The sequence below is a fragment of the Cornus florida genome, unplaced genomic scaffold (assembly GCF_030987335.1).
Source record: "Cornus florida cultivar Cherokee Brave unplaced genomic scaffold, ASM3098733v1 CherokeeBrave_3.0.0_Hap2_Chr01, whole genome shotgun sequence".
Classification (NCBI taxonomy): Eukaryota; Viridiplantae; Streptophyta; class Magnoliopsida; order Cornales; family Cornaceae; genus Cornus; species Cornus florida.
In genome coordinates, this window is record NW_026775571.1 from 85,400,425 (window position 1) to 85,420,870 (window position 20,446).

At 33.3% G+C, this 20,446-nt stretch overlaps 1 protein-coding gene across 2 annotated transcripts; it reads left to right on the top strand.

The window, feature by feature from the left end:
• The first annotated feature begins 9,646 nt into the window (after positions 1-9,646).
• Positions 9,647-20,234, top strand: LOC132303961 (E3 ubiquitin-protein ligase RSL1). Of its 2 annotated transcripts, XM_059801427.1 has the most exons (5): positions 9,647-9,894; positions 9,982-10,076; positions 10,433-10,918; positions 11,822-12,582; positions 19,542-20,234. In XM_059801427.1, the coding sequence occupies exons 3-5, from the start codon at positions 10,499-10,501 to the stop codon at positions 19,924-19,926; spliced, it is 1,566 nt and encodes a 521-aa protein (XP_059657410.1). In that variant the 5' UTR covers positions 9,647-9,894; positions 9,982-10,076; positions 10,433-10,498; the 3' UTR covers positions 19,927-20,234. The 2 variants fall into 2 exon arrangements, with proteins under 2 accessions (XP_059657410.1, XP_059657403.1); XM_059801420.1 differs by having other exon boundaries at positions 9,982-10,918.
• Positions 20,235-20,446: the final 212 nt, after the last annotated feature.

Below are 20,446 nucleotides of genomic sequence, written 5' to 3' on the forward strand. Positions count from 1 at the left end.
TATTTAAAGAAAAAAGTGAGTAAAACCCAAAATCTACTAGTTTCATGTATAAATTTCAATTTTATAATTATAAATATATAAAAAATATCATGAAAAAAAAAAAGAAAATAAGAAAGTCTAAAACGAGACTAATGTGCTACACACATACATGAATCTATGGTCATATCAGTCCTTTTAATGGAAAGTAGTCACGAAAGTGATTTTTTTTTGAGGTTGTGACAGTTTTCACCATGTTTTTGTGTTTATATATATGCACTAAAAGTAGATCGCATTTCATTATTGGTGTGGAAATGAGATTGTACCATTCATTCATTATTCAATCTCCATAATTATTGTGCAAAAGAAAAAAAGAAAGCAAAGTTTAAAAACCCTAACGCTCCTATGCCATCCATTATTGCCGCCCCATTGTGTCTAGTCTAATCAAATTATGATGGTACCCCCAACAACATGCCATGCTCATTTTATTTTCTTGTTGAAAAATATTCCCGTGATAATAGCATGTTTGGCAACTAAGAAAGTTCTTTTTATTATTATTATTATTATTATTATTATTATTATTATTTACCAACTTTATTTGGTTACTTATGATGATTATTACATAAATTGTTCTTAAAGAACTGTAAAACTTAATATTTTTAGAGACTTATCTTTTTTAATTCTTCAAAAATTGTATAATCAAATCTGAAAATGATTAAGGTGAATAAAGTAATGAATGTATGTAATCTTACTTCTGATTTTGAAGATGTTTTCTGACTCAAATCGATGAATCCGTATATCTTTCATATCACAATAAAGTAATTTAATTGTTACAGTTAAACCTACTCTCACAGTCAATAAAGCATTAGAAGTGACTAATTTTATTTGAATCATTAAAAACTCTAAAGGGGATTGTGTGATTTTTTTAAATCACATTGAAATTGAATTGACCATAGATCTAAATCGGCATCACAGTCAAATTTGACTCCTTGAAAGTCTTAATTTAGTAGTTGAAGAATTCAGTAAAACATATGAAAGTGTGTTTATTTATTTCAGAGTCAATAAATACTAAATGTTAGGATTAATTCCAAGTAATTATGATAAATATATATATATATCATTTTATATCTACATATATTTTCTCTATATCTCTTCATTGACAAATTTAAATTCTCTTCTGGAGTGATTTGGTGCACCAATCAATGGTAGTGATAGATAAGATCATGCAATAGATTTTAACACCATTGATTATACACGAACCTGAAAAAAAAGTTGTTGTAATGCTGATGTAATGTAACAGAAGGCTACAAATATTCTATTAAAGCAAATTCATCAATTTTTTTTAATTATATTGTAGCTTTTTGATTATAGTGTAGGTATTTGTGACTGTCCCTTGCAATTGCTGTACCGAATAATTTCTCCTATTGCACCGGAGAGGTATGGGTCAAAATGCATTGCCATATCGTGCAAACAACTCATCATTCATCCAAATGGCAAGCCACCATCATTCTGATGACAACAACACTCAAACCCTATTTGTTTAATTTTTCCAAAATCTGTTTCAAAAGTGGGCCCTAGCTGACCCAAGAAGAGGATCCCAGTATCTAGGCCCATGTTTATGTCCTTAACTTTTTGATGGGAGGGTTTGGGCCCACTAGTGTAAAGAAATGGAAAGGTGATCATAGACGTTGTGCCCACTTGGGAGATTTTATCCATATTTAAATGCACTTAAGGTGGGGTTTGAAGAGGACGGTGTGGACAAAGTCAAGCATAAAAAGATATGGATCCAATTTGAAAAAAAAAAAAAAAAAAGTTATGGAGCACAAGATGTGAGCCCCAACTTTCTCTGGTTTATTGTGTCAGTGTGGTTGGGGCACATTTGAATTGATGTTGGTTCACATTTTGCCTTTATGAAATGGGCCCCTTCCCTTTTGACAACTTGTATTTGTGTTTGTTTTGGAGAGAGGAAGATAGAGATAGAGATATATATAGAGAGAGAGAGAGAGAAAGGGGGCATCACACATCTAGAATGATGAGTTTCCATTGTGTAAGGTTCTTTATGTGGGAATTTTAATGAGCCTGTCATGCCTTTACTTTTGATGGGAATTGGTGGGAATAGGGTAGTGGGAGTAGAGTTAAAGATAAGGGGATTATTTATTTTAAGATTGAATCAAAAGCCAATAAAGAAGTATTATTAGAAAGCAAAATTTTAAAAAATATAAAAAATAAGGGTGATAACTCATTCAAATAATCGTAATAGAGCGAGTCCTAAAATTAAATGTATGATACATTTGATTTTTAAATATTATACTATGCTATTTCTTATTCACGTGAAACAGTTACATACACTAGCTTTTAAGATATTTCTTATGAAGGGGTGCATTGGGTACATAATTTTCTCCCACTAACAATAATTACTACTTATTCTAAGTCTACAAGATTTGATAATCCCATTTATGGACTTTAGGAGACTGCACAATCAAAGCAAGTACTTAGTGCAAAACCAACTCCTCATCTTGGGTAAAATGATTGTGTCTTGCTTTTTGAAGTTTAAAACCTTAAAATCCTAATAAGACAACATAACTCAACCACCCAACATGGATGCTTTTATTGGATATTTTTCTCAGTGGAGAGAGAGAGAGAGTATTCACAATTCCACTAATTTTAGGTTTAGTGGGCTCCCATGACATGACTTTTCTATGTGGAAGGATAGGAATTGAAGATATTGTTATGGACTAATTTTCCAACATAAAATACCACAATTGATGGATTGTGTTTGAAGTAGGGTAGAATTAGATGATGTCCTTTATTCCAATATATATATATATATATATATATATATTTTCTGCTTTTTGGAAAAAAGGCACATCAAGAGGTAAAAGCCAACAAATTAAGGGCTGTGGCCTTGATAGGTATCTATCTAAATAAAGAAATGATGATGCCCTAGGTAACTTATTTTGATTACAAAACACACTTTGGTTAACTTCAATGACTAATCCTTTTTCTAGACCCTTAATTGAAAGAAATTTATTTCATCTTTTGAGTAGGCTTCCTTTGATTAAGGTATGATGACTTAAGGATGATAATAGTGAAAATTTTCAATGAGCATGAGTGGTCATTATCATGGGGCATAAGCATTAGGAGGTTGTCTTAATCATGGTTTAACCACTATTGTCCAACATATTCTTAAGGAAGAAGGTTTTGTCTTAGTCAAGGAATATAGTGTGTTCCCATTAAGCTCTATATATATTTGAAAATCACAACTTGGGCAATGTTTTTGGCATTTAACAACCAATGTGTTTGAAATTATCAAGTATCGAAACGTGTAATTTTTAAAAACATAAAATACGTAAATGAAGAATAAAAGAAATCTTATTTTTTTCTATCAAATTTAAAATGGTCACTTGTGATTCTATCACTATGTCACATCAATAGTGTGAAGGAGGTTTCTTCTCACTGGTGTGGACACGAGTATTGTGACTATTGTCAATATGGATAATACTTACCTACTCACCAGCCTCACAGATGGGACGCTGCACAAGTATTGTCCAAATCTGGACAATACTTACCTACTAACAGGTGAGTAGGCCATCCTAATTGACCGCTGATGTGGTCAAATTACAAATGCACACATAGTTTGCAGTTACAAAATCAAGAAAATCCCAAATGCGCACATAGTTTGTAGTTACAAAATCAAGAAAATGATAAATAAGCCCTCATTGATTTCCTTACTTATTGCTTTCTTAATTTTGTAATTACAGATTAAGTGTGTATTTGTAATTGGACCACATCAGCGGTCAAAAGATAGTTACTGATAAGTATCTAAGTATTGTTAGTTCAAAGAATATGTAAACAAATAAGATTAACAAGTTTGGGCCCAGCAAAGCCCGGTCCCAGCGATCAAGTTCAAGCCCAAGGAGGTTATATGGTAGAGTCTGTGCTTTAATAGTAACTGGTTTGGGCTTAAATTGGCATTAGTAGTTTTAACAAAGAATAGACCATAAGCAAATGAAGCACAAATAATGGGCTCATAATAAGCCCAATGTGAATTCTTCGGTAAAAAGGTTATCCAAGCCCAGTCAACTTCAATTAAGTTTTTCAATGTCAATTAATTACCTGATTTTATGATGGGTGAACATAATAGGTATATGAAGTTGTTCATTTACTTTATCCATTTGTTTGATTTTCGGCAATATGTTATTGATATGTCAAAAAATTTAAATATGAAAATTTTGTTATATACTGAAAGAAATAAACAATACATACATTGCACTATAAATAAAAAATAAAAAATATTGCCCAATTTTCGGTCCCCCACACAAAAATGAATGGTATCTATATGTGGTAATGTCTCTATTTAATGTCTTCTACTTTTTCATCATATTTGTGCCAAAATGTTTGTTGTCTTTTTTTACTAAATTATACTCGTGACTTGGATTAAATACTAGAAATGACAATATTGTAAGATGCAATGAAAAACGAGACATCACCAATAATGTATTTGTCATTATTCTTCGTGGTGGATTACTACATGTATAAATGATAGGTATTTTTTTGGTATTTTATCTATATATTTTATATTCCAAAAATGGTCTGGCCGGCCACGACCCAGATTACTAGAAACGGGTCTTGAAAGAGCACTTAGTCCAACCAAATCATCACTGATCAGCCCAGAATCGGAGGATCAATCTGACAGCTCGGCATCATAGCAAATGAAATGGGCCCATATCTAAGATGAGCCCAAAGGATCAGCCCAGCATAAAGAGTTAGTTAGAAAGCTTCTAGAATAATGGCAAAGGTTTATAAATAGACTGAAAAAATGAGGGAAAAAGGGTGGAAATATTTTTTGAAGTGTAAAATTATTCTTTCCAAATCGAGAGGGTATATTTCTTGCATCTTCAATAATGTTCATTGTTCCCAATATGTCATTTTATACGTTTCAATTTTATACAAGTTTTACAAATATTTTTTATATTTCAAATAAATTTTTACATTTATGAAGAATGATTTTAAATAGAGAAATCTTCGTTCTTGAGTCTATTAGACTATGAACCACACTATATAATCTTTTAGTAAGTTTGGAGGCCCGTTTGTCAAGTTTACTCTACTAGAAGTATTTCTTTATTAACTAGGCCCATTCGGATTGGGGCAAACTCACAACACATATGGCCCACCAACAGCCCAAAACATCCCAAGACCCCAAACTCGGAATGGGCCTGGGCTAGGCTAATAAGCTGACGAGCTGGTCTTTAAATATTATCAACGGTTTGTAGTTTATAGATACTTTTTTTCAAACAAAGTTGATAGTTTCAAAATTATTTAGTGCACTTTGACCTAATTTACTTAAATTAAGAGTAATGTTATGAATGTTTTTTTCATTCATAACATTACTCTTAATTTAAGTAAATTAGGTCAAATCTAATCAATTGAATGGGATGAGTTAAAGTTCACAGAAATTCACCGGGTACAGATGATGGAAAAGAGAATAGTTACTCACTAGAACTCTTTTCTTTCTCAAAAATAATGAAATTACTATCCTAACATCAAGCCAAATAATGATAATTTTTTTGTTTTTTTAACTTAAGTTCTTAGTTGCAACAGATGTGTGCTTCATGATCCAACTCATTTCACTTTCCAACCGAAGATGGACAAGACTCCCTTAGAACAATAAGCTAACTTTTCATTGTTTGGATTCTTGGAAACTACAATGTTGTCAAACTTTTGAGTAAATGGACTGCTGATTTTAATCGTGTGGTCTATTTGGCCCTTATAGCGTACCTGTAGTAATTGAGGAACACTTTGTTTTTTTTCTTTTTTTTTGGTAATTCAATGTATATGAGATTTCGCTCTAACTAATTCCCGAATACTCAGGAAGGGCGTCTCCCCACTCCAGGGCGGGTAAGTCATGCGAAGACGTGACTCCAAATTATCATAAATACATAGTGAGAATCCAACTCCAGACCTAATGACACGTGTTATTGTTGTGTAATATTTTTAAATTTTTTTTTTTATAAGGCAAAAAGGATTAAAAGTTAGGTTAATAGATGTATAGAGTCAAAGTCTAACACTCTAAAATTTACTAAAAATACTAACCTATTGCAGTATCAAGGCATCTGCACTCTTATGTCATGTTAAGAAAATAAATAAATAAACCGTGCCATTAACTTCTAAAATTACCTCTCTGTCCACTTTATTTATTTATTTATAAAAATGAATGATATCCTATTCATTAAAGCCAGAGACCCTGATGATTAATATGATTTGGACTACTTGAGGACACTCACATGGTTTCTTCACCTGCACATTTCGTTTTCCATTAATTATTTGACGGTTCATCACTTCCTAATCATTGTATATTATTATTTCTAATTCAAAACCAGAATCTATATAGGATTATTTTTCTATTTAGAAAGTTAAGTAAGCAACCCAATTTATTATAAAGGCCTGTCTCTATCCCCATCACTTTCTTTCTTGCTTCTACGTTTCAACACCACCACCAACTACACCCAACCCACCCAATAGATTATTAATATTTTAAAGGTCCAAACTACTAATTAAATAAATAAATAAAACTCATACTATGTGTGTAGGTTTGTGGACTTCTTTTAATAACGACAAAGAGAGGGGCCCCAATAACAAAATACTAACAAGTAAACAACAGTGATCTACTAATTTTGTGATTTGATTAATGATGTGAATGCAACAAGAGTGATATACTAATTTTGTGATTTGATTAACGATGAGAATGCAACCTTTTGAGTATGATAGTAGGGTCCATTTTAGATTGTTTCTCTACTATTTAAAGGTGTTTTATTTTTTAAAAATTTATATTTTAATGTGTTTGATAATCATTATAAATGTTTTTAAAGATTTACTAAATTTATTTCAGTAGAACTTTGGAATGAAATTAAAATTTGGAGGGAAAAATTCATCTCCATTTACTCTTTCACTGAATTAGTTCCGTGAGGAATAAAAAAGCTGACTTGACATTTACAGTAAATTCATATTTATTTTATCAAACTATTAATTTATACATACAGCTTTTGTATAAAAGATATATATATTATAGTATACATACAGCTTTTGTATAAAAGATATATATATTATAATATTTAATAAATTTAATTTTCACTTTATGAGTCCCACAATTTATACATACAGCTTCTGTATATATATATATATTGCAATATTTAATTAATTTAATTTTCACTTTATGTGTCCCACTTGACAAAATAAGTGGCACAAAAGTTGAAAATTAAACTTCTCCAAAAAGAAAAAACAAAACATTCTTCACAAAAAATCAACTTTGCATCTAAACGAAATGAAAACTTCCCCTGAATTAAAATGTTTAGAACAGTAACACACATCATGAATAAATTTCATGATTTGAATTTTGAATTATACGTGACTTCCTCTCATAGGCCAATTTTTCTATAAATGAAATCCAATTTAAAAAGTGGGCAAATGAACGATTCAATAAAAAAAAAAAAAAATTTAAAAAAAAATTACAAAAAAGAATTTGAATCACAGGGAATGAAACTAAAAATTTTCAATTAACATTACGGAAACGAATGAGAAGTTTATTACAAAGATAAAATTGATTTTCATTCTAAAAATTCGATGGCATAATATATTCACGGACTAATAATCATTTCTTCAACTAAAAAATCTCCCTTCACAACTAGTCCTATTTAGCTCTTCTTATCTATACATGTATCATCATATTCTTTTCCTCCCGAACAAATAAAAGGAATTATGAAAATTTATCATTTTCCAAATGTTTAATTTATCGTAGTAAGTTAATAAATCACTTTCTTTAGCCATAACAGTAAAATTAAAGGAAAATAATTAGGCCAGAATAAATTAATTACACCTTCCCTGGAGAGCAAAACAACAGAAGTCCTTACAACTGCAATTTATTGGTAATTAATATTAAAATAGTGTGTTGAAAAGTCAAACTGACGGTACTTTATACGTATTTCTGATCCATCAATCACTCAATCACAGAGCCACGTGAATGTACATAGTTTTATTAAACAAAAGTCTTGCCTTATTAAGATTCCTTCTTCATTCGTTCTACTCACAAACTTTTACTATCCCATAAGCCAAAGGGCACCAAATATCTATCATAGCTTTTATCAATTATAAAATATTTATTGAAATAGTTTTTATTTTTTATTTTTAAATATGTGAAAAATTAAATAAAATTGAATAAATTACAATGATCTCCTCTATAGAATATTTAAATAACAACAATCTCTCTTCTAATTTTAAAAATTATACTGATATCACCTCTAACTTTGATCAAAGCACCCTTTGAAATTATCCCCGATAGGATATTGCAGTCGAGAAAAACATTCCTTGGAGGAATAACTTATATGCAGGGGTGGACCCATTAAAGGGCTAGCTTGTGCTATAGCATAGTTCCCAAAATAAATAAAAATAATAATATTATTATTGTACATCAGTTCACAATTCGATCCGTATATAAAACTATTCTTTCTTTTAATTCGGTTCATATGTTATGCTATTCTTCCTCTTAGCACTTTATAATCATGATGTCGCCCCTGCTTATACGAAAAAAGGTTAGTACTTTGTAACATATTCTTTAATTAAGTAAAACATAACACTGTCCCTTAATGTTTTAATAAATGACACATTAATCTCTTTTGAGGTTTATGAGATGGTAACAAATTGCCACATTTATTAACGTTCAATGTTGCACAACATCAAATTTTGCTTATGCAAATGGAGAGTTTTTAATACCAACTCTGCCCTTGGAATGAGTGAAAATACATTAGAGGTTTTATGAGGAAAAAAATATCAACTGCTGTTATATTTGTGTAGTAAGCTCCCTCACAAAAGAGGTGAGTGTAATTATTGGAAATATACTAAATGTAGTTATTTTTCCGCTTTAGGATGAGAAATCAACGTAACGTCATCCAATAATATAATAAGCTTTAAGGACATAAAAGTAAAATCAAGAAAAATATCTAATAGATAAGTGTAATTTTTGAATGGAACAAATGAGACTATAATTATACTTAATAGAGGTGGAAAAAAAAAAAAAAAAAATTCCAATCTCTAACTGAGCTCAGACAAAACCATACTCAATGAGAGAGCAGTTTGATTCGGTTTCAAAATTTAAAAAGTTGTTTTAGTCTTTTGGGATAACGTAATTCTAGTAAATTTTGGGACTAACTTGAAATTAAATCAATATTTCACTTTTCAATTTCGATTTTAATATTTTTAGAACTATTAGAATCATTTCTTTAATATGGACTCATTTCAACCAAAAAAAAAATATATATATATATATATATATATATATATATTTTACTCATAAAAAAATGATGAATCCAGATGTTTAATCTCCTATGATGTAAAAATTTTTTGCAAGATAAATGTTATTTATTCACAAAGAAAATTATGAAGGTATATTATCCATGACCTATGTCACATAATCTTTGGTGTCGTTCTCACGCTTCGAACATGCTTTCGCTCTCATATTTTACACACGTTCTTGCTCAACTTCTCAATGTTTATAATTTAATTCTTTCGCTGTCACTCTCACCCTCTAATTCACTCTTGCCCCGGCTTTATATGATTTAGCCCATGACAGCCCACACTTCACTATTTACAAAACAATAATAATAAAGAAAAAAAAAATTAGAAAGGAAGAATGCCAACACAGCAGTGACACCTTCCTTTGTTCTTACGCCATTTACGCTAACAGTAACCGATGATTTTCTGATTTTATCTCTCCTCACCTTCTTTCTCTCTCTACATCTAAAGGGAAGCAAGCAGTGCAGTTGTCAGATTAGGGTTTTATACCCCTTGTCGACAATTTCAGAACCCAAAATAAGGAATCACGTCAAATTTCTCCGGATAAGGTGAATACAACCAAAGCATACCATGGTATGGAAGCTTCACTTACTGGCTTTCATTTGATTACTACTTACATATATGGTTTTTTTAATTTTTTATTTTTGTACTGTTTTGCAGATTTGTTGAATTGGGTTTGGGATGAACAGACTCATTTGTGGGTTCTTGGGCTGTCTTTGATTCAAATAAAAGAACCCAGAATCATATTTCTTAAGGTTGAGCTGCGAAAACCCTGTAATTTATGTTTTTGGTTTGTGCAGTTCCTAATTTAGATTGTAAGGTGTAGCTGGTAAACATTTGGAATTTTAGATCTACTCGTTGATTTGTATTTCACAGATTATCGATATAGAAAAAATAGGCAAAAGATCATTATTTGATAGTGGAATTAGTGATTTTCTTAGATACACAGGCTACAAGTTGGAGTTCTAGACTGTTTTGTTGATGGGTTTTGCCTAGATTTTGATTCAGAAATAGGAGCTGAGCTGTTGAAATTTTTCTTTGTTGTTGTGACTTTGAGAAAAAGATGTTAGTTTTTTGAGTTTTGGATTGTTTTGTTGATGGGTTTTGCTAGATATCAATCACACCTTGAAGTGTTATAGTTACAGAGTAATTGTGGTTGAGGAAGTTGGTGTTGGGAATGGAGGAACAAACAATTTTTGGTGTTGGTTCTTCTGCGAAATTAGCTAGGGAAGTGAAATTAGAAGAAGATGAAGAAGAGTTTCGGAGCTGTTGTGAAGATGAGGATGAATTGAAGGAGAGGGAAGAATCAGCAAAGGATGGGTACAAGGACGATCTTGACGAATTTTCGGTGAAGATGTTCTTCAAGGGTGTATCAATAGCTCAAGTTGGAGAGTCTGGTCCTGGGCTTTCTGGAATTGGGGTGGTTATGGAAAGGTCTGCTGATGTTCCTGTTATTCAAGTGCAGAAAAAACTCGATTTCTATGTTGAGGAATCTGTGGCTGATTATTTAGCTTTGATGGATGGTTTGTTAGAGGCTGTGCGTAACAATATTAGACGGGTATTTGCTTTTACCGACTCCAAGACCTTGTATGATCAGGTGAGGGATCCCACATTGTAAGAAAAACTAATTTTCCTGCAATAAATTTCTTCTATTTGATTGTTTTCTATTGATGATCACAGTCAGTTATGTGACTATGTCACTGAAGCATTGCCCACATATTCAAAATTTTGCTTAGAGTTAGAAGTTTTTGGTTCAGATAGTTTAATGCACTCTGTAGTAGTATTTTGCCACATCAAAGGAAAATGCATCTTTACCAGAGCCACAGATTTTCTCTCCCTTTTTTTGGGTCAAGCAATGTTCTTCAATTATTTTTCCTTGCATTTTTTCCTATTCAAGTAAAGTGTTGTTGTTCCATTTTCTTTCAGCTCTAAATTAGGCAATCTTTTGTCAGCTTTAGAATTAAATACAAAATTAGCAGTATGATCACTAAATAGAAAGAATATTTGGGTCACTATTTGCTATTTATAAAGCTTAGATAACTCGATATGATCATGATACAAATCACGTATGGTTTGGTTGTTCTATAATGCATCCTATAGTAAAAAAAGGCCATTACTCACAGCTGGGAAGAGAAGACTAGAGATAGACATAATCTTTGGTTTAATTTTGGTTGCTTTAAGACAAAGAACTCGCGTCCTCAGCCTTCATCCTGAAATTGTACCACTATACCAAGCAATGACGTCTATAATCCATCCTCAAGTGGAAGAAGAAATTTTGACTGATTGCTTTTGAAAATTGTGCTTGTCACTACCCTTCATGAATCTGATAATATGTGCTTGTCTGTGTGTGTGTTTGTGTTCTTTCTCATCATTAACTTTTTTACAAGTGCTTTTTCAGTGTTGATTGATGTCTCCTTGATCCTTATTTACATGGATTAGTTTACACAGACAGAAATATTACATGCTTCTTACTTGTTAACATCCATGAACTTTTTGACAGGTTATGCATGAAAAGAGTCTGGAAAATCCTCTTCTTATAGCATTAAGTCAAAGGATCTTAGAACATGCCAATGAACTGAACTCCTTTGTTCTGAAATTCGTTCCCAGTGTTGATCTCGAGAAACCATTACACTTAGCCAGAGTAGCTATAGGGATTGTCTCTTTTCCTGCTAAAGAAGATGACTCATTTGAACACTGTTCCATCTGTTGTGAGGAGAAGCCAGAACTATTTATGATCACCTTAAAATGCTCGCACAAGTTCTGTTCCCATTGTATGAAAATTTATGCAGATGGTAAAGTACAGTGTTCCCAAGTCCCTGTTAGATGCCCTCAGTTGAGATGCAAGTATTATATTTCCCTTACAGAATGCAGATCTTTTCTTCCGTTTAATTCTTATGAATCATTAGATAGAGCTATTGGGGAAGCAAATGTTCTCAACTCGGATAAAATTTACTGCCCCTTCCCAAATTGTTCAGTCCTGTTTGATCCTCATGAATGCTCGTCAACTAGTGCCAGTTCATCAAGTCAGTCAGACAATAGTTGTGTGGAGTGTCCAGTTTGTCAGAGATTTATTTGTGCAGAATGCGGGGTTCCCTGGCATTCTTCAATGAGCTGCGAAGAGTATCAAAACCTCCCACTGGAGGAGAGGGATGCTGGAGACATTACGTTGCATCATCTGGCACAAAGTGAAAGGTGGAAGCGATGCCAGCAGTGCAGAAGGATGATTGAACTTACATATGGCTGCTACCATATTACCTGCTGGTAAGATCACTTTCTTTTGAGATACTAGTTTGGGTGTTAGAAAAAAACTGAGAAAGCATGAAAGAAATGAAAAGAGATCATCTCAAAGACTATATATGGAACTTCTGAACCGAGTTTAAATAGATTTTAATTTCTTTTCCTGATTGTGAACCTACCTTTAGAACAATGATGTTTAGAAATTTAGAATGGTGTGAAGCATATTAGACACTGCTGAGAACATTTACAATGGCCATCTGTTATTATGTTTTTACTTAATATTACTGTTACTACTTTATTTCTCATTGCGTAGATGTTCACAAGCAATATCATTTTAAGAATGTTAAGTTCTGTATTTTTGTTGCAATTCAACCCTGCGGAACGATAAACTGAAATGGCAATTTTGTTGGAAATTCCATTTTGGTAGAGGGGTTAAGGAAAGATATAACACGTGTGGAAGTGGTAGCTACAAAAAGTAAAATGGAGGAAAGATAGAGCACTAACTTGATTATTGGAATGAATTTATGGAACTTCTTGTCACCGTTCATACAGTATGTGTGTGTGTGTGTGTGTGTGTGTGTCTATATATATATATATATGAGTATCATTGTTTTTAAACTGAGAAATTAAACGAAAAGTACGGGTCAAAGGAGATCAAGGAACCATTCAATCCCCATTTTCAGCTTTGTTTGGGTCATCATCTCTCTCTCTTATTTTTTTGGTTTTGGGGGGGGTGGGGGTTGAAGGTCTTAAGGATGCCTTGGTAAGATTTTCAAGATTCTCGACGTCCCGAGACATGTGGTGAGCACATCTGTCAGAGTATTCACCACAGCCATTGTATTGTGTAGGGCATAGTGCCTCTTGACATGATTATGTTCTTGGTGCTATCTGCAAATTAGGGTGTTGTCTCTTAGGCAGACGTTCTCTTTAGCCAACAAGCCACCATTTCTGGAGTTGCTCTCCAAGAAACAACATTTTTATGAACTAAGATAACTAGTTACAGATGTTCAGCTTACATTTGGGGGTGGAAATACAACAATTTGCTTTTGAGTACTAAACACATTCTTGTATTACATCAAGTTATGGTGATCATGTAACATCTTATAAGTATGATAACGAAAATTACTTCAAATATTATCTTGTCATATCAACATCTTATAAGTATGATAACCAAAATTACATCAAATAATATCTAGATTTCAATTTAAAATACAGATTCTTTCTAATTTGGAAATCAGCCTGGTCATAGTGGAGACTCCTCTTAGAACCTAGCTTAAAATTCATAAAATCACAAAACCTCAAGTAGAAAATTATATAATTATATAGTGAGATAGTAGGAACTGATTGTATGCATTCATATCAAAGTTTCGCAACACATTCATGAACTCGTTGTATAAGTTGCTCAACTGGCATAGGTTGTAAAAATCTTGGGTATGTAACCATGTTGATAGCTGGTTTAATCATGACTTGGGTCTTCGGAAATGTTGTGATGTATAGTTATAATTTTGCACCATTTTGCCTGGTGTGGGGTATAATGTTGTTTAGTTTGCAAAATTCTTTGAATTTGCACCCATTTTCTGTGGTGGACTAAAAAAAAGAAATGATCAAAACAAGCTCAGAAAGCTGTGTGAGTAGAATAAGATTATGATCAGAATATTATCAATTCAAAACACTGAACACGGAAGAATAGCTTTACTTTAAAAGTTAAAACATCCTATGAACAAACCATGACACCCTTCACTAGGGCTGCAACTTGGGTTGGCCCAACCCAGCCCAGTCCCAACCCAACCTCAACCCGAAGCGGGTTGGGTTGGGCCAACCCGAATTGTATTCACCATGGGTTATGATCATAACCCGAATCGAATATTTTCGGACGGGTTGGGTCGGGTCGGGTTGAGGTTTTTCTTTTTAAATTTTTTTTTAAAATTTATATATATTATATTATATATTATATATATATAATATATTATTTTATATATATATATATTATATATCTGATTATATTATTATAAAAAAATATATATATATTTTTAGGGCAAATCATTTCAGCCCCCCTATCGCCTCCAGCTCCATTCTCTCTCTCTCTCTCTCTCTCTCTCTCTCCAACTGCAAGTTACAAAATCTACAAGAATCAGAAGTTCAAAACCCACATATTACAATTTTATCTATCTGTGTGCTAGAATCAAAAGTTCAAAACCCATATCGGCATATCATTTCAGATTATTCAAAAAATCAAAACATCGGCATATCATTTCAGATTGTTCAAAAAATCAAAACCCAGATCTTTTAGTTTCCATCGCCCGCTGTCCAGTTTGTTCAAGCTTCGCCAGATTGGTTCAAGCTTCGCCAGATCATTTCAGATTTGTTCAAAAAATCAAAACCCAGATTGTTCAAGCTTCGCCCATGGACGGTGGCAGAGAGAGAAAGATAAAGAAAAAGAAGACAGGGAAAGAGAAAGAGAAAGAAAAAGAAGACAGAGAAAGAGAAAGAAGAAAGAGGAGAGAGAAAGGAGAGAAAAAAAAAAAAAAGCCCCCTTCTCAACTCTCAAGCTATGCCCATGGACGGCGGAGGATAGAGAAAGAGAGAGGAGAGAGAAAGGATGAAAAAAAAAAAAAAAAAAATGGGTTTTGGGTTGGGTTCGGGTTGAGCCCAGCCCAACCCGATTTTGTTTGGGTTTTGGCAAAACCCAACCCGAACATGAACCCGACTTGTGAATATAAGCCCCAATTTCAAAAATTCTGGGTTGGGCTTGGGTTGGGCTGGGTTAACCCGCCCAAGTTGCAGCCCTACCCTTCACTACAACCATGAAAACCAATATGTTCTTACCTTTTAAAAATAGGTAAACCATGAGAGAGGGGGGGGGGGGGGGGGGGGCCTGCCATTGAGAAAATAGAGAACAGGGGAGCTGTAAAAAGGAGATCTTGGGTGTTGGAAGTTCCTAATGTAGCCATGCATGAATGACAGAGAGAGAGAGAGAGAGAGAGAGTTTACACCCAAAAAAAATTGGGCTAGTTTGGTAGACCCATTGAGAGTTTACACCTGAAAAATATTGGTCTGGTGTGGTGGACCCATTTATTTGTAGAGGTAATTAAGGTGCACACAATAACAACACATGGCAGATTGTCTACTAGTGGTGTAAGGTAGTTACTGTTTGTTACTTCAAAAGATGTGTGGGATGTGGAATTTTGGATAATCTTTCAAGAGATGTGGCAAGCCTTAAGAGAAGACCCAGAAAAACTTGGAATTTCCCAAGGGATATATAAAACATATGATGCATTTTGAGAATGGAGAGGTTTACAACACTTTTAGAATTTTTTTTCAGCACTTTAAAAAGCCAATGAGATAATGAAGTAGGGGTCCTGCCCCCTTCATATGAGCTTGTTATTCCCTTCATTTCCTTTTACTTGTAGGCCACCGTAGTACTTTTGCTCATAGCTTTTACAGTTCCTTGTAATTTCAAATTTTCAAAGTTCATCTCAAACCGATTGTTAAAATTGTTTTACGCCCATGGGGAGATTGAGTCTGTCACTTCATACTTACCAAAAAAAGAAGAAAAGATTTGAGTCTGTAATTTCATATTTTCTCATGATAGAATTATCATATTATTAACTGCTTAGTAGAATTGCGAAGTTCTTGTCTTGAAGGCAAGAAAAAACTCAGACCTCAGTTGACCAATTGTCCAAGCTATGCATTCCATGATGAGCCAGTCCAAGCAAAAGATCAGAGAGAGAGAGAGCTGAAACACTAACTGTGGTCATAGAGCCATGACTGCTTCTACTGTTGTTCATTGATGAATGTGTATACATTGGCAGCAACAAGCGGCAAAAAGGACATAGAAGAGGGAGATAAATACCAAACTAGAAACCCTTATTGAGTTATGTGGATTTATGTGATAGATACTATGGGTAAAATGATTTAGGAAAAAAATATATTACGGGTAGAATGAAATCTAAGGTTTATAGGTATATTATTATAGAATATATATATATGCGTGCGCGTGTGTTAATAATATGGAGATAGGCCTTAATCCTTGTTCAATTATTATTGGATTTGGATCATAATCAGGTTGTTGGATCTTCCTCTCTGTCTACTTGATCTGGCTAATTAAATCCACCAGGTCAGATTCTGACCGAATTCCAATAAATTGACAGGCATATTTTAAATGCTCCTTTTTTTTCCATAAAATAACCGAAGGTCACTAAGCAAACAAATTTTGGACCATTATACTACACAAGCCTGTCTTTTTTCTTTTTGGATGTGCACTTTCCTCGAGCAGTCCTTTCAGCTCACAATGTGGTTTAATCAAAAAATAAGCCAAGTACTTTGGGTATATTGCCACTGAGATTGATATTAAGAGACTTCCATGTGTATAGCATTGCATGTGGTAGATACATCTCTTTGAAAACAAAATAAACAAAAATAGAAAGTGTTAAACATTTTATCGTTAACTATTCACGAACATTTAATATAGGACAAAATGTTTGGTTGTTAAAAAACAATATTTGCACAAATGAGCGTGGTAGAAATACGAACATTGAGATGGATGTGCGGCAAGAATAGAATTAGAAAGGAAAACATTTGTGAGATGGTTTAAATAGCACCTTTTGGAGGTAAAATGGGAGAAAATCAATTAAGATGATTTGAACATGCGTATTGAAGTCCATTAAGTGTACCAATTAAGAAGAGTGATATGGTCCACAAGGGCAATGCTTGGGGAAGGGAAACACCCTAGGAAGCACCGGCACGCCTAAAAGAGCAAAGAATCCGTGTCGGACATGCCAAAAATGTGTCTGATTTTTTTTTTCTTTATTATTATTATATTTTGAATATTTAGACACGGCATGAACATGCCTCCGACATGCCATGAATACGCATTCGACACGCGTCTCATTCTTGGGGATTTTTTTTGTTAGGTCCATTCCTGGGGATTTTTAAGTAAAGTCTAAGAAAGAAAGTTAGGTTGAAGTGTAAATATGAGGAGTTGTTATTAACTTTCAATAATATGGTTGTCAATACATAATTACTTAAAGTTGTTTGTAAAACAATTTTATATTAAAACAATCATATATTTAGGCTTATATTTTAGTTCAATATTCAAACTCTTGCACGATCAACTTTAGCTCTCTCTTGTTCTCCCACTGATCAAGCTTCGCTGCCGATGGATTGTCTCTCTCTCTCTCTCTCTCTTCTTCTTCTTCTTCAAAAAGTCTTAATACTTATTTTTTTCCCTTTACAACAAAATTTGTTCTCTCTTTTTCTTTTACCTCTTGTTTCCATGAACTTTTTCTCATGTGGATTCTTATCTTTATTTTTAACTAACCCCTAATTGTTTTTCTAACAAAACCCTAATCCTCTTTGTTTCTTTGTTCTTTCTCTTTTTTAACCATCTTTCTTTCTTTCTTTTTCTCGGCACAACACAATTTTTTTCTTTCTTAGTAGGTTAATAAAAAATAATATTACTCTTAATTTCTTAAAGTACAGCATCATATATTTAAGCTTTTGGAGTAGATGGTTGTTAACATACATGTTATCGTATATTTCCTTACTCTATCCATGTTACTTTTGGTCCTAAAAAATTGAGACATGGATAAGATGGAGACGCAGCAAATAATAAATATCATATATATATATATATATATAAATCCTTCAACACGCCCCTTACGCGTGGCCTGTGGCCTTATTTTGGTTCAGCACGTGTTTTTTCAAATTTTCTTTAATTAGGGTGATGGCGAGGTTTGAACTTAAGACCTTTGGCTCTGATACCTAGTTAACAACCATCTACTCCAAAGGCTAAAGTTGTTAGAGAGGGTGTAACTTAAATATATAAATCCTTCAACAATGTAGTTTGATTGAGATTATGGCCTTAAATAGAGCAAAATAGAAAATTAGGATTCATATAGTCAACCCAAGTACTTATCAAAATTTGTAGTTGTTATGATCACCCATACTAGAGAGGGCTATTCCCAAATAGAGTTTAAGCAAATTAGTATTTTCTGTCTTCTTTTAAATATGCTCTAAGTAATTCAAACAAACTGAACTGCTTTTGGAAAGTTCATCTAGATTTCTATATGGCATATAAGATCTGCTCAATTTAGAATATAATTCTCGTTACATGCCATATGGAAATCTAGATGAACTTTCCAAAAGCAGTTCGGTATTGTTGTCCCCCACAAAAGCTAAAATAGCAAAGCAATGTTCTTAAACTAACTGCAACAGGAGAAAACAGATTAAACTAAAAGGTGAAAAATCCCTTCTAGGACCAAGGACTTTCCGTATAGCAAGCAAGCAAAATTACTAATACCACTTGGATCTTTGTAATGAGAATCACATTCTAAATTGTGAACTAGTAGAAAATATCAATAATTTAAACTTACACTGCTCATCTTATTAGATAATATTTTGGAAGAAATATTGATCAAAATCATTAAGAGTGCTCTAATTACAATTAAAATCAAATAATGCTTAACTAGATTAGGTTAATTTTAATAGGACATTTTTCAGTAATTGAAAACCAACCTATTAACATTTTTTTACTCAAGCATCCATTAACACATAATGTCTGCAATTTCTAGTGAGTGAGTATTCATCTAGCGTCACTTAAAACAGTACCACCGGGTCCCTGAGTTATATGCTTAAGATGTTTTTGTTATTATATTTTTTTTTGCCTTTATGTCCTCTGCGTGGGTGTGTCCATGCACCTTGGTGTATTTCTGTGTGTGTGAATGCCTGTGTTAATAATGATGCCCGAATAGCTATGATTATTCTGGCGATGAGGATTTTGCGTGGTTCTATTTTCTTTTGTCTAAGTTCTTATCTTAATCAAATAAAGTGAGATCGTAACCATTATTTAGAAACTTGAAGGCACTTGTCGGTCTCCAAACTAACCATCATTGTCCTTTCACGATTGATCAAACGAAATATTAACATGCCAATTGTTTTTTTAAGTTCCTTAAGTATAATTGCTCGTGTTTTATCGTCTGCAGGTGTGGTCATGAATTCTGTTATTCCTGTGGTGCTGAATATAGGGATGGCCAACAGACATGTCAATGTGTATTCTGGGATGATGAAGAGAACTCCGAAGACGTGGTCGCTCACGACACCCAAGAATCTGAACAATGGGCATGGAACTCCTTTGATCCATTCCCTATGATTATGGATGCTTACTCGGAGCAAGAGAGATCGCAGCTGGCACTGATCCAGAGATTCCTAGCTGGGGGTTTCAGCCTCAGCGACCATCACCCTTACCAATCCCCACCTCGCTGCACGGACTCCTATGTTGATGCCATGAAGGATCTCCATCAGCTTCCTTGGCTTGAAAGGTTTGTATCCGTGATAAGTGATAACTACTACGAAGAGTATATCCAGTGAAGCAAATATTGGAGGAATGTGAATCGGAAATTACCAATTGGATTGGAGGTGGAAGAGTCTCTCACTCTCACTCCATTTTCATTTTCAGTAAAATATGTGTGGAATAGGCATTTCTTCTACTTTAATGTAGTTCTGATTAAATCATTTTATGCTGGAAAACTTGTAAAGGTGAACCTCTTTGCTCAAGGATGCAAAATCTGTGCATCATGATTTCTTTCTTCTCGAATTGTAAGGGGGAAAAGAAAAGAAAGAACATACCATATTTGATCAACAAATTGAAGGTCAATGAAGCAAAGCATATTCTTCTATGCGTGTGTGAAAAGGATGGTTTCAGAGTTGTAGAGACTGGAAGCATGCAATTTGAACTCACTGCATATCATATTTTTAGTGGTTTATAATTAAAGACAGCGTTACTAATAATTTGACTGAAATGATGATAACAATTCAAGTGTTTTTTTTTTTTTTAACATAACTATTCAAATGATCTAGCAAGTCTGGGAATTGGATAATCTGAGCTGTT